Below are 15,867 nucleotides of genomic sequence, written 5' to 3'. Positions count from 1 at the left end.
CACGAAAAATTTTTTAGTAAATTTGGAAATTGTAACAGTTTAATCAATGGCGAAAATTGTAGTTAATTAAGACACTTGCTATTACTTGTTGAATGAGTTAAACTATTGATTGATTTAGTTTCTCAAATTTGTTCACAATTTGTAATTCTCAGGCAGATGATCAGGATAATTGTTACATTTACAATTTGATAAATTATCCAGTTTTTTTTGTTGTGATTCTGTTTACAAATTGTCATTGAAAATCGCATGAAATTGATTAACTAACTTTGAAGGTAACCTTAATTGTTGTTAATTGAATATAAACATAGAACCAACGGTTTGATATATTTTTGTTACAAAATGATAAACAATTAGAGTAAGAGAGAGAAACAGAAAGTCATCAACTATCCCGATTTAATATTGTCAGCAAGTTTGTACCACTATCCAGTTTCTTTAATTGTTTGATGAATTTATGGTTAAGTAATTGTGCAGCAGACGGTCTGAGTAATTGTAAACATCCAAAGAGGAAGCGTTACCATTTAATAGCATCCAAATTGATTAGTAAAAGTAGAAGAGGTAAAAAAAGATGAATCAAAATTAATAATCGTCGATTTAAATTCTCGCAATTAACTAACCTTTTGTATGGATCATGATGGAGACAAAGATCAACAGTGAATGTATGAAAATGAGAACTGAATCGTCGATTTCGATAAGCTTCGTATCTAAGCCGTTCTTCCTCATTTAAATCTAAAACAAGAGAAAAGATATAAAATAGTAATTAGTGAACAATTGGTGAATTTCATCAAGAGTTTGATTAGATTGAGAGTGAATTGATTAGAAGCATAATATAATCTAATCATTGAAGGAGAAGGAGAAGAAGAAAAAGAAAAAGGTTGATTGGAGATTATTGGAGATTACTAAATGTGGAAAAATTATAATTACCATTAGTAGGTAATTCTGATAGTTCTCCACAATTTGAATCAATGGGTCTGGGAAAATTTCCCGTTAATTTGTCCAACAGCATTTCCGTTGGCTGAAGATCAGAGAAAGGGACACAACCATTGGCGAGTTCACAACAAGTTATACCAAGAGAGTAAATGTCCGAAGTTGATGTATAACCAAGAAGATTTTGTTCCAGTAGTTCAGGTGCTAACCAATTAAGGTTCGTTTTTGCATTGGTCGAAAATTTTTGGCCTCGGGTAAATCTTTTCAAGTTTGAGAATAAAAAGTAGTCGCTTGGGGCTAAGTCTGGAGAATACGGAGGATGCGTCAACGTAGTCCAACCCAATTCCTTTATTTTGTCCATAGTAAGCGCCGCCTTGTGAGGTCTTGCATTGTCTTGAAGGAACAATGGAGTTCGCTTATTTGAACGATGACGGGCACGAACCAGTGGGTCAATTTCGACGAGTTGTGATCGATAAACATCGCCGTTGACTGTTTCTCCATCATTAAGCCAAAAAATCTTTATGATGCCTTGGCCATCCCAATAAACACAGGCCATTGCCTTTTTGTCTCTCTGGCTCGATGTTGGCCTTTGACTGACCTCTGACCGGTCACTGACCCATTCCATTGACTCAGTTCGAGACAAAGGGTCATAGAGAGGTATCCAAGTTTCATCCATTGTGAAAAGATACTTCATAAATGGTCCTGGCTTAGCGTTATACTTACGCAACATCTCCGTTGAACACTTAACCCTTTCTTCCTTATTTGCATCGGATAAATTATGAGGAACGGCAACGGTAGTTAGCTTTTTTAGGCCTAAATGGTCCTTAACAACCTTATGAATGGTACTATATCCAACCTTAAACTGTCCTGATAATTCACGCAAGGAAGTTTTTCTATCACCTTTGATGGCCTTCAATACAGAGTGTCCCAAAGACGGAATATCAATTTGTTGAGCGGCTCCGGGTTTCGGCCTATCACTCAAGTCGGTCCGTCCAAGTTTGAATTGTTGAAACCACCATTTTATACTACTAGCACTAGGTGATCGACCACCATAATGTTTGTCCATTTCCTCTTTACATTTCGCTATAGTTGAACCGTTTAAAAAATAATTTCTAATCACCGCTCTCATTTCTTGGTCGGCCATCTTGACCTTTTTTGAATAACTTTTGTACTATAAATGACCTCAACCTAAAACTGGTATGGGTTATGTATTGGCATATGGAGAAGAAGATACAACTACTTGATCTATCCAAACCGTTGTTAACTACCCGAGGCTAATCATCAACAGATCATACTAATATATATCATTAGAAAGGTCTAAAAGAGATAAGTTGAAACATAAGTACAAAGGTTATACGATCGGTACTTATGGAAATACAAGCGCTTACATTTTGTTCATTTTTCATTTTCAGCAATCAACACATTTGGACTTAAGTAATTACTAAGATAATCTTGTCTTTTCTTTTCATTATAATTAAGAAGAAGTAATTAATTGTAAACTAAAACAGTCCAAAAGGATCAACGAAAGTCCACCTAAGGCCATAAATGGACCGACCTTAATTTTTACTTTTTTCTTGTTTTTCTGTTTATTGCTCTCAAACTCGTACCAATGAATAATCCTTTGACTTTATTGCTTTAAGCCATTAGTCTAATGGCTTACAAACGGAAACCAACAACCGGTTTCTCTTAGAAACATAAACTACCAATTAGGTCAATTTGCTTACTTTTTGTAAAGTCTACGGACACTATATAAACCAATTTCTCTATGAATAAAATTGTCTTTAGTTGAAGTAATTTCATTGAGTTGATGTTGTCTTTGTTTCTGTGCTGAAATAATTTAATTAACTTGTGTAGTTACCTGGTGGAAAGAACTGAAGAATTATCAACTCAACATTAATACATTCACTCAACAATACTGATCATCTCATATTGGCTAAAAAGGAAAACTAATTATAAGTAAAACAATTGTAACTAAACAGAGACTTTTTTGAATGGCGGCCGAAATATGTAAAAAATATAAAGAAGTCTTTAGACATAGATTAATTATCTAATTAACCTTATTAACTAAATTAACTTTTTTAAAACTAATAATCAATCAATACTAATTAAGAAATAGAGAAAATTGTGCAAAACTTATAATTATCAAGCAAAAATAGTAACATTGTACCTAGTGCGAATTGTATCATCCCATTGAATCTCTGTATAAAAGAGAGAGATTCAATGGAGAAAAATTAGTTGAATCCAAACCACTAACTGATTAACTTTTAGTCATTCAAACTTATAATCAGGGTTGGATTCAGGCTCAATATTCAAGCAATAAACAGTTCATTCAATTTAATCTTTTAAGTTGTTTTCAATTGGAGGTCCCACCGAGATATATTTAACTTATCACCATCCACTGTCCACTCAAAGTTAATAGAAAGGAAATTTTCTCTACGTTATAACTAACCATATCCAACAGTGATTACGTACTTTCTTACGTATGAATTAAATCGTCAAAATAGTTTCTTGTCAAACTATTAGTTTAAGCTCTTTACTTAGACTTGGAAGTTACTTGCTTAACTTTACATTTGCTTATTAACTGAACAAAAAGTCATCTCATGTTTGATAATATTAAATGGATTCAAATAACTCAAGCAAAGTAGTGCATCCAATATTTAATCAAATAATTCTATCAATATTATGACCTTAACTGCGGATGACGATGAAAATGTCATTGATTGGTTTTCCAGCTTCGATTCGGCTTCAAATGCCTTAGAATGGAGTCCGGAAGAGAAGTTCTCGTCAATTCCTACTTATCTGAAGGAACGTCTAAACGATGGTATAACACTTTGAATTTTGGTGACGAAAAACTTAAAAACTATGATGAGCTTAAAATCAGAATGATTAAAGACCTTTGTCTTACACACTACAGATCACCTTGAACTAAGCAGTTACTTGAAGCTAAACAGCGTCCGAATCAATAAACTGTTTCATTCATTTACCAGATTCGAGAACTTTGTATACGAATCGACGAGCAAGCAACTGAAACATTTAAGTTGTTTTCAGTTTCTAGAGTGTTTATTGTTTTTATAAAGTTAATTGAATAATTTAATGTGTGAATTAAAAGAAGCAATTTCATTATTTGAAAAGGATTATTTCACCAAGGATGAAATAGCTAGCTGATGAGATTTATTCAGTAATATTGAAGCAATGTTTGCTGCTAAAATATAGAAATATTAAATTGTCGACAAATCAGATTTACCTGAAAATAATCAGCAATTAAACATCAACAATCTAAATAGATCACCAATCGCTTCGGAAATTTCTTCACATCAACAAACCACAGACGAAAGTGCTCATAACGTGCATAACGCATTTGCATTTCAAATTATAAAAGGAACTGTAATAACAACTATTGGTTATTACCGAAAAAGGTAACAATTAGTTATTATTTTTCTAACTTTCGATTTTTTTAAGGAAACAATTTAGCATTTAGATGATAATCGTACGATGAATTTATCATCTCTCTTTCTACTTCTCTTTCTTTTCTATCCTTTTCTTTTCTTACTTCTTTTATATAAAAGAAAATCCTGAGAATCAAAATCATTCATTAAGTTCTTCAATTTTGATAAGAGTAGGATGAAATCAGTGAAGAAGTTTACTTTTCTCTTACACTTTTTCTCTTGTATTAACAACTTTAGCCAGGTACTAAAATTGGTTCAGCCCCTAGCCAAACCACCTCATCTTCCCCTAAAATTTCCCTTCTCTCTCTTCCTTTTCCTTTAATCCACCATTTTGGTGGATCAGTTGATTTGAAACCTTTATGTTGTTTACTTCACCTGAACCTCTTTACTGCCGTTTTGTTAGGGTGTCAAATTGAGCACTAATAAATTTAACTAATTAGTAACATCAATCTCGATTGTGAATTCTTAATATTGACTCTAACTTGTTATATTTGTGAATCGTTGGTGACACGGACGTGATTTGCATCCAATATTTATAGATGAAATCTAAATTTGAAAAAAAAGTGATCAAGTATGCCTCGTTATATTGTTCGGCTAGTTTTAATTATACATCGATTGTATGTCGTATCCATCTATTTTTTTATTTTGGTTTTGTTTTAATCGAGATTTGGTTAAGTGATTTTGCTGGAAATTGCATCTTACTTCGTATTTCATTATCATCTAACATGCGCTTGTCTTGTTTGATTGATTACTTCATTCAGTTTATACGTTTAATGGGAATTCTGCAAGGAATGTAGGATAGTTTTTGAAATTTATCAAATTGCTAAAATTTATTTATTAATATTAACATACAATCTAATAGAAAAAAATATCGCTAGTACTACTCGTTTGATTTGTGCTTCATTACTCTTATTGGTGATTTTTCGGAACGATTAAGTAACCTAGTTATTGTGTACAACCATTTGGCTTAACATTTCACTGAATTCGATTGATAGATTAGTTATTGTTTATCACTTTCGTCAATAAAGCATCGGTAAAGCTCGTTCAATTTTATCGATAAATTTGAAGAGTATAGTAATCTCTTGACTAATGCATAACTCGGTTAACGCATAAAATTGTGGGTTAAATTGCAGCTAATTCACGCTAGGTGGCGTTAGAATAGGAAAAAATGCACTGCGAAAGGCAGAAAAAATTAACGCCATCTATTGAGCGCTAAGTGCGATTTAACCACATTTTCTATGCATTAGTCACGAGATTACTGTATTTGTTTCTTCTTTTTCTAATAATTGGTTCGTTTGTCTGTTGTCCCAGAATCTGTGAAGCTTTTGTCTTTTTGGTTAATTGAGTTAGCTGTTCTTTTCAAGATTGCTGTTTCGTTTGTGATGGATTAATAGTCAGTCTACATCCAACAAATGATTCTTAATTATGACAAGCCGATATTTCAATTAAACAATATTAAAAAATTTGATGGAAATAATGCTGATGCCTATGCTTGACTTGCACAATAATTGAAGCTGTTGGCTTGGATAGTATTGATAAATTAAGAAGATTACCTGTTTATTTGATTGTTCCCGTTAACAAATCAAGTCAACAAATTGCTAATAATTATCCAAAAAAAATTAAAAAGTTATTTAAATAGTTATAAAATTTTGTTCAAAGTTCTAAAATAAGTTATATTGTCCATCTTTTTAATCCAACCTGTTTAGGAAAAATTAGAAATTGCGTGTCAAAGTTTTATCATGTAGTCATATATTGAAAGTTCTGATCAAGAATTTCAACAAATCAATGAATTTTATGAAAAAGGAGCAAAAACTCTCCAGAAATCTTTAATTAATCTTTAAAAAACCCTAAGTAGAGAAAAAGAAAAGGAAAGAAGAAGAGTTAATTAGTATGTGTGTGTATATTTGTCTATTTTGATTCTCTTTCTATTGTGATGATAATTTCCATCTCTCACTCTCTTTTTTATTTTCTCTCTTTCTCACCCAAATTCTTTTCCCGCTTTCGCTCTTTTTCATTTCCTTTTCCTCTCTATCCACCCCTTTTCTCTTTCTCTTTCTTTCTATTAATCCGTATTCTCATATTTTCTTCTTCTTTCTTATATCTTAATCTCTTTGTTGTTCACCCTCAATCATAAATCAATTCTGCACTTGTGTACAAAAAACAAACGTGACACTATCTACTAGTGGTTCCGCCTGAATCTGATCCTTAGGCCTAAGATAAGGAAGATAAAATCCTTCATAATGCTTACATCCAAGTGTCCTCTCTTGCTATTACTCTTTGTGGATAGCCATCTAGTTGATCTATTAAATGCTTATAGATTGAGTAATAATGAATAGAATCCTTTTCTTTTAATTGAAACAAAGTTTCTTGATTCACCTTAAGAATTAAATCAATATTATAAAGAATAAATAATAATTACAATAATATTATAACTTTAACTTTAACTTTAATTTATTTTTATATTAATGTTGATTAAGGGAAGGGGGACTGGGACTGGATCAAACAATTCAATGTATATGATTTGAATACAATGTATAACGAAAGTGGTCATGGTCACCTTCTAGAACGTTCTAAGAATTGAATAATCAATATATTATCATGACAATACATAGATGACCATGAACATCATGGTCATCATAATGATAACATTGAATCTAAACAACATATAGACTACCAATCAATAATTTGTTAGATGACCCCCGTCTTTCAGACGAAAGGTCCCTCTTTCGTGGTAATCTTTTCTGATAACCATGGATGTGAATGATCCAAGTTCAATTAAATTGAGTAATGATAATTATCTTCACTGAAAGACTTATATTCAAGCCATTTCGGAATCAAAGAGTGTATGGAAGATTCCCGTTGGCCAAGTTATGTTTCCAGCTCCACTTATAGTCGAAGATTCAACATTCGCACCAGCAAATAAAAGAAATAAGGAGATTACTGATTGCTGTTCACACCAAAAATAATAACAGCAGTGGTAATAACAAATAAGTTAATGAAATGAGAGACAATTGTAATTTAGCTGTTGGTGACAAATCATTTAATCACAACTCATGGTTGCTAGATACTAGTACCGTTTGACCAGTAACGTTAATTTTTTCATTAATTTCCGACAATTAACTTCACCGATTTTATTCACTATTGGTGACGGTAAGAAAGTTGAAATTATCGCTAAATGTGATATTTTGATTGATTGAATTATTATTATTATTTGAATGCAGATATAGTCAAGCAAAAGTAAAAAAGTTGAGTTACAGAGAAAGAGTACTTATTAAGATTAATATCTTATTTTTTCTGCTTATCAATCGTCCATTTATTGTTATTCATTGTTGTTTTTTCTACTATATAAACTACAATCATATTTAATTCAATTGAGTTAGAATAAAGTTTCTAATTCGTAATGATCAATCCATTCAACAATCTTCATTTATAACAGTTTTGATGGCAACAATTGGTTACCTTGTAGGTTATCCATTGTGTTGTTTTTATTTGATCTGGGTAATTGCAACCCTTTTTCGGGGACAAACTGTTCTAAATGGATATGGGTTGAAATCCACACTAAAATGTACTGAAATTCATGAAATTAACTCAGTTAAAAACTGTTGTGATTGTTAAGCAATTTGGTAATACATTTAAGTTGCTGATTAGACTGAGAAAAGAAAATAATTCATTTGTTTCGATTACAAGTAGAAATACACTTTGTAAATAGCAAAAGCGATAGGCGCATGTTAATGTCCATAAGGATATTCAAATGTCGAGAGATGGAGCATTGCCTTTGCTTAATATTGATTTCGAAGCTAAAAAATTTTTGTGTGAAGGCTGTGTTAACGGAAAATTGACCAGATTAGGAAATTCAAATCAGTTCAACCTAGTAAAGTTAGTGTTGAAGCCATTCATTCCGATTTACAAGGCCCAATGTTTCAACCTAACCTAACCTAACCTAACCTAACCATCTCTTAATGGTTCTGCATACGCTTTTGTTATTCAAGACGAAGCAAGTTCATTTTGCTCTATTTACTTTCAGGAATTTTAACCAGATACTTACGATTATCAGACAAATTTATCAAAACTGCTGAAAAATTGGTAATAAGGCGCAAATTCTAAGATCTGATAATGGAAAAGATTTCACTGATAATAGAATAGCAACATTATTGTTGAATGTGAATATTACTCATGAATTGAGTTCGCCTCATGTACGTCAGTAAAATGGGAGAATCGAAGAGAAATTCCAACAATCACAGAATTCAGACGAACAATGTCGTTGAACAGTAGATTACCCAAGTTCCTATGGGTAGAAGCTATGAACACCACAGTGTATGTTTTAAATTTAATTCCAGGTGAAGGTCAACACAATGTTACTGTTACCGTTGAAATGTTTGGAAAGGAAAAACCGAAATGCTTACTCTTGCGATCCTTTGGTTGCATTTTTTTCTCCATTATCCCTGAGGTCCAACGGTAGAAATGGGATCCAAAAGCGAATAAAGTGATTTTCGTTGGTTACTCAAATACACCACATAATTGTCGAATTTATGATCCAGTTGCTGATCGAGTTTTATTAACAACAAATATAAAAATGAATGGAGATGAAAACGAAGATCATATTGATGTTGAATGTGATGATGCTAATAATGATAATGATGATAATTTTGATGATATTAAAAGCGCTACAACAGAGATAATTGAAGATCCTTCAGAATTTGCTGATAATAATTTAACCAATCATATTACTTTACAAGAAGTTGTTACTTATTCTGAACCAATTACCTTCGAGGAAGCCATGATGTCACTGTATTGAAACGAAAATGTGGAAGATGGCGATGATTGAAGAAATGAAATCAATCAAAGAAAATAAAACTTACGTGTTGGCTATTTAACCTGAAGGTAAAAGGTCCATTAGCTGTCGATAGGTTTTTCCAAAAATACTGATGAATCAATCGATTAATTTAAAGCCAGATTGGTTGCAAAAGGATTTTCCCAGAAAGAGGAATATTTTGAGACTTTTAGCCCCGTCTCAAGGTACGACTCTATTAGTGGTATTTTATCAAACAGCTTAGCTAAAGAAATTTATTCAATGTATATATGGTGGCCTCAACGAAGAAATTTACGTGGACCAATCATCAGGATTCGAGGAGAGAACTAATCGTCGTCCTCTTAAAGAAAAGCTTTTATGGCCTCAACGATGAAACCAAAAGGTTGTCGAATTTCATTCCAACGACTGCGAATTTGTGTTATTTATGCGGACAGTTGAATTATCTCCAGCTCGTATCCAAAACCATTAATTAATTTAATCAATAATTTAAAAGTTACATTTCAGGTGTGTTAACCTTGAGGTCACCTTCACATCATTACTTTAATATATTTTAACTTTTATTGTGGTCGGGCTGGGATCCCTACTGTAACTACTACATTTTTGTTATTTTTGTCATCATCATCTTTTTTTTCATCCTCATCGTCATCATCATCATCGTCTTTATCTCCATCCGCATCTTCATCTTCATCTAAATTAGGTTGTTGGCAACATTTGGTTGCCAACACTTCCCCGGCGTTATGGTGACCAGTTCACTGGTCAAATCCAATTTGTCTGGTGTTTTCTTTGGACGTGAACCTAGTATCGTCGTACTGTCATAATCTGGTTGCATTCTGTATCTAGACATTGAACCATCAATTTCCTAAATGCGTTGGTTGAAATTGGACCGGTATATTGTAGATAGCTGCGGTTTAAGGTTAAACCAATCTTGCGGGACACATGGAGTTATTTCGACTCTGATAATCTATAAGGCAAGAACTACAAAACATAACTTTACAACTAGTGTCTTGTTTATGTACCCATGGGTTTTCTGCTAAATTTCGACAGATGATGCATTCGTAATGTCTGACTACATTTTTATCTAAAAATAAAAAGGAGGTTAATTTAAATGGGTTTTCTGGTGTTTCCGATCGAGGTGTGACAGTTTGTATTATTTCAGGTTCTATGATCTGTATTTCGTCGTCATAATATTGAGAGGAGATCGGTGCTTCAAGTGGGTCGTCGGTGGTGATATAATAGGTGAATGAATGCTGAATTTATTGTTATTTTTAGTCCACTCTTTGAGTGTAGTTGTGTGAAATTAGCAAAAATGATTATCAATGATTTGGTTTTTCTTGTTTAAAGATTTTTCTTTTTAAAGATTAGAACCAGATTCAAGTGTTTGGATATTATCGAGTGAGAATCTTTGTCTTTTGAAAAAATGAATTGTTTTTTATTAAGAGTTATGTCTGATTATTAAGGACTACCTGAGAACGTATTTATTCAATCTGGTGTCTCTTGTGGTCATTGTTGATGATGATTATTATTATTAACAAAATTCATTAGCATTTGTTAGTCGTAAATAGACTAATTATGATTGCTTGATGTGATTTCTGTTATTTTGGCATCATCCGTGTCTTTATCTTCATCCTCATCTTCATCTTCATCTAAATTAGTTTGTTGGCAACATTTGGTTGCCGACAAGGTTACCCACCACAGGTATTCGTTAGAGCCAACGTTAGAGCTAAGATTGATCATCAATTAAATTTGAACAATCATCCTTTATTACCGATTAACTAAAAAGGTTCAACATGGACAATTGTAATCAAGTTTCAACACCGGGAGACGAAAACATCAAATTGATATCAACCAATTGTCCGTCTGATACTGCATTGCCCTACCAGTAAGGCATTGGTGCTCTTCTCTGACTCTCAATAATAAGTAGACCCGATATTACTTATCAAGTTAATAAATGCTGTCAATTCAACTGTTGTTATAATGAGGATCATTGGAAAGCAGTTAAAAGGATCCTCAGTGATGCTGATTATGTAGCTGGTTTAGATTTCATGAAATCAACAACAGAATTTGTGGTCACTTAAGGTGGATCTCCAATATCATGATGATCGTGATTACAAAAGGTTGTGGTCCAATCGACAGTAGAATCCGAATACATGGCAATTGGTGATTGTACTAATGACACTAAGTGAACCATTGGTACTAACACACGTTATTTCTAATGAATTAGTTTTGACCAACAAATAACATATCGTTAGAAAGAGCTTAATTAAGAAAGTCTTGATAATATTGTAGGGAAAATCTGGTTTATATTAAAACAGCAATGTTTGTCTTCATTGGAAATCATCTCCAAAAACCATTACTTTCATTGAGTAACAAAATAAGTATCTCCAGGACTCAAATGTGTGTCAGGTACTTTTAAAAGATATTTTTCACTTACCCTGTCCCTAAGTTATATGGCTTAGGTGAACCAGTGAATTTAGCACCAGTTAATTGTCAATGAAGATGATAGAGAGGATTGATAAACTTGGTAAACTAGTTTATTCGTTGCGCCGATTTATAAAGCCACCGAAACACAAATACAATTAAATAACACATAATTTAATAATAAGATTAATGTTGAAAAGAGTACTATTTATATTATACGTGTATAGGTTGATGTTCATTTCATCATGATATTATGAGAACTAACCCATACCCCTTTCTCTACCTTCCTTTATTTTATTTATCGATTCCCTTTTATACCCCTTTCTCCCTGAAGTTTGATACAGAATTATTTTAATCAGAAGTGTTTTGATTAACACTTTCGAAACCTTAAATGAATTTAATTAACTTGTAGTACAGTAAACTCTCGATAAACGCATAAAATTGTGGGTTAAATTGCAGTTAACTTACGATAGAATCGTTAGTTTTTTTCTGCCTTTGGCTGTGCATTTTCATCTATTGTATTATATCATCTATTATCTAACGCCACCCTGTGGGAATTAGCTGCGATCACACCCACAATTCTATGCGTTTATCGAGTTATGCATTAACCGAGAGTTTACTGTAAGTTGATTAGAAATTGGCACTCAAGGAGTCTTATGAATTCTGACAGAAATAAATTGTGAACTTTTAAGTTTTCGAGTTGGATTTTTTGCTTCGTGATTCTACAGAGAAAATGTGAAAGTTTTATTACGTTTTGATTGAAACGTTTCCGTGGAGCTGTTGATGATCAGTGTCCTACCGAAGTCGGAAAAGTGGTACATTTCGATGCGAAAATTTTTTCTAGAAATTTTTTCCAACTATTTAGCACTGCAAAACTTTGCAGAAAAACTGAGGCAATCAATTCTTCATCAGACTTTCCGTTCAAGAACAATCGATATTCAAACGTAGGGATTAATCCCAGTGCCTTTCTTAGGAAATTTTTGGACCTTGTTTACCACCTTTGGAAAGTCACCTTTATTTGACTCTCTCTCTCGTATAAAAATTGTATTGTAGAAAAATAAGAGAGTTAGGTCTAAACCAGTGAATATTAATCCAAATCTAACACCGAAAAATTCAGTTAAATAGTTGAATGAATTGTAAAATAATAAAAAACTAAGTAAAATCGAATTAAATTGTTCAATTGATATTGTATCAATTAATACAAGTAAAGTGAAAACCTGTGTTACTGTTAACCGGTTGGTTTTAACCCAAAAGAGTTCAACATTTTGGTGTCCCGTGTGAAGGTTTTGATAGCGAAGGAAAAATCGACTCTAAGCTAATCAGCGATTGATTAAAAATAAGTTGTTATTAATTAACCTTTCTTTCTTTCCCTCTTTGAAATTTTTAAAACAATAAATGTTTAAACTCTCTATCTAAGAAAACTATTGTTAACAGGTAACCATTTGCAAATAAACCACTAATCCAAGCAAGGAAACAGGAAACTGGAAACTGGAAAAAGGTGAAGTTTTTTATCAGTAAACCAAACTTCCCTACCTCACCTCCTTATTTATTTAACCTCCTAAGATTTACCAGCCAAAAAATAGAATCCCCTCACCTCCACTGATCAACCATAATCGAACCTCAAAATATTATGATTAACTTATTATTGATAATTAATTATTTATGATTAAAATTCATACTTAGATTGCCAAATGTAGATTGTTAATTACTTTGCAAGAGCAAGAGAAAAAAATAAAGATCAGATTTCCTTTGGCACGGCCATCATAAAAGGGTCTCGATCAGTTTTATTCTCATTGAAACTCTCGTTACGGGAAAAGTTCAGTAACAAATTCCAGGCCAATAAATGCATGTTAATGAATTTTTTGCAGAATTAAAATTAATTATCATTAATTGAATGATAAAGTAATACCAGACAGATACCCAATGCCTCGAATCGAGGACATAAGTGATAACTTACACAATAACAAATATTTCAGTGTTTTGATGTTCGATCTGGCTTCTGGCACATTCGTGTTAGAAAAGATGACGTAGCTAAAACTGCGTTCATCACTCAAAATGGTCACTATAAGTGGTTAGTCATGCCCTTTAGATTCAAAAATTATCCCTCTATTTTTCAGCGAGCAATTAGAAATCTAATCAAAAAATATTCTCTTAAAACTCTGTCACAATTATATTGATTATATAATTGTCTACTCACCTAATTTGTTAGATAAAACAGTTCTTAATTGTTTAGCGGTAATTGAGTCAATTAAATATTGACACCATTATTTTTATGACCGGAAATTTACCGTGATTACTGATCATAGTTCCTTTATTTCAATTAGGAAGATCAAGAAACCAAATTCCCGCTTATTCACTTGGGCCTTTTTACTTGGTCAACTTTGAAACACCGACCAGGTAGTGAAAATATTTAAGCTGCTTTACTGTCAAGAGAAACAATTTCAAATACAGAAATTAGATCTCCCCTTCGTCTTGTTAATTTTATTAATACTGACTTAATTAAGAATGAACAGTTAAAATTACAATCAAATCTATCACCAATTGTTGATAAAAATGGAATTCAAATTAGAATTGATAAAAATGGACTTCAAATTAGAATTGATAAAGATGGACTTCAAATTAGAATTTATAAAAATGGGAATGAGAGAATAATATTACCTGAAAATTTGAAAGCTCAGGTCATGGACATTGTTCATGAACAATTTGGTCATTTAGGAGTAAGAAAAATGATCACAGTAATTTCCTGGAAATATTATTGGCCTAAATTGACCAATGATATTATTAATTTCGTTGCTAATTGTCGACCTTGTCAATTAGGCAAAACTAAAAGAATTAAATTAATTAGTGACTTTGGACAATTTGATCCACTTAAGGATTCATTTGAGATAATTGCAATTGACACAACTTGTGGTCTAGATGGATACAAATGTAAAAAAGATGCATCCATCTAGCTGTAGATCATCGATTTGTTTGGACAATTGGTTCAAAAAATCAAATTGCATATGAATTCATCAAATTAATTGAGAAGATTTAGAGAAAAGGTTACTTATAATATTATTATTAGTCTCTCTTTCTTATCCTCTCTCTCTTTCTGTTTGCCTCTTCTCATCCTTTGGGTACTTAACCAAAACCCTTAACCATTGCAAACTATTAACAATTTGGATTTCAATTGAGATTCAATTGAGATGGTGAATCAATTTAAATTTGTTATTTAAATAACTAGGTCAACAAATCTGGTTCATCTAATTTAGTTAATCATTTATTTTAGTTAAATGGATAATTATTTTGTGTTCAATTAGTTCAATCATTTGGGTGACTAAAATTCTGGTACATATATATATATTATATAATAATAATTGTTATAAGTTGTGTTTTTATTTTGATGAGATATGAAAACAATCAATTTACCAAAATTGACCAACATCATTTTCTCATATTTTTCCTTTACCTTTGAACTTTGAGATTATCTTTCCTATTTAATACACTTATTAACCCAACTACAAAATTATCATTTGGTCAACATATGACGACCAGTAAGCTCCTTTCAGTCGTTTCAACTGACCAATGACTTTTCGTCTCATCTCTTTATTTCCGCAATTTCTCTGTCTTAATCACCTTACACTTACTTCCCCTTTCTCTTTACTCCCTCTTACTATTTACTTACCTTAGTAAGTTGATCATCCATTAACTATGCAACAAACTGGTTGTAACCATTTTAAATGTAACACCTCTCACGTGGTACCTGGTTTCTATTGGCTAATTTATTGCTGATGAAGCTGATGATGCTGAAATAGAGAGAGAAGGTTTTCTCCCTCTTGTAACCATAAATGGTCGGATTTCGGCCTTTTTTAAACATGGAGAGTTACGCTGAAAAACCTTTTGATAAATGGTGATTTTCTCAAACTATACCAACGGACAATTAATTCAAATCGACCAATCCAGTCAAACTGGCCAAATCTTAAACCTTTTCTTTGCTTGTATTTGAACCCAAACCTTGACAATGATCATTAAACTTTGGTCACACTCTTTGTACTGGTAACTTGATGAAGTTTTTACTTATTAATAAAAGTGTCGTTTATATTTAAACTGTGTATCCTCATTGTGTTAATGAGAAGAAGTAAATTTCTACTTTTGCGTCAATTCAGTTGATTAAGGAAAATCAAATTAAACCAACAAGATTAAAACTTTACATATCTCTTTATTCTCTCTCAGGCATAAATTAAAACCCAGAGAGAAAGAATAAGCGGTTAGGTTAGGCGATTTTCTCGG

General features: G+C 32.2%; 1 protein-coding gene across 1 annotated transcript; it reads right to left on the bottom strand.

Annotated features, from left to right (window-relative positions):
* Positions 1–9: 9 nt before the first annotated feature.
* Positions 10–2,083, bottom strand: LOC128396337 (histone-lysine N-methyltransferase SETMAR-like). Its single transcript, XM_053356910.1, has 3 exons — positions 922–2,083; positions 615–726; positions 10–479 (listed from the first exon to the last, which is right to left on the bottom strand). The coding sequence occupies exons 1-3, from the start codon at positions 2,066–2,068 to the stop codon at positions 380–382; spliced, it is 1,359 nt and encodes a 452-aa protein (XP_053212885.1). The 5' UTR covers positions 2,069–2,083; the 3' UTR covers positions 10–379.
* Between the last annotated feature and the right edge of the window lie 13,784 nt (positions 2,084–15,867).

This window comes from Panonychus citri, unplaced genomic scaffold (genome assembly GCF_014898815.1).
Source record: "Panonychus citri isolate SS breed McGregor unplaced genomic scaffold, ASM1489881v1 Contig00143, whole genome shotgun sequence".
Classification (NCBI taxonomy): domain Eukaryota; kingdom Metazoa; phylum Arthropoda; class Arachnida; order Trombidiformes; family Tetranychidae; genus Panonychus; species Panonychus citri.
Note: the sequence above shows the minus strand (reverse complement) of the source record. Positions and strands in the feature narration are given on the sequence as shown.

Coding starts and splice junctions, on each gene's coding strand:
- LOC128396337 (XM_053356910.1), bottom strand. CDS start 2,068: ATGGCCGACCAAGAAATGAGAGCGGTGATTAGAAATTATTTTTTAAAC. Junction 727..921: donor ATCAGAATTACCTACTAATG/GTAATTATAATT, acceptor CTCTTGTTTTAG/ATTTAAATGAGGAAGAACGG. Junction 480..614: donor CATCATGATCCATACAAAAG/GTTAGTTAATTG, acceptor ACAATTACTCAG/ACCGTCTGCTGCACAATTAC.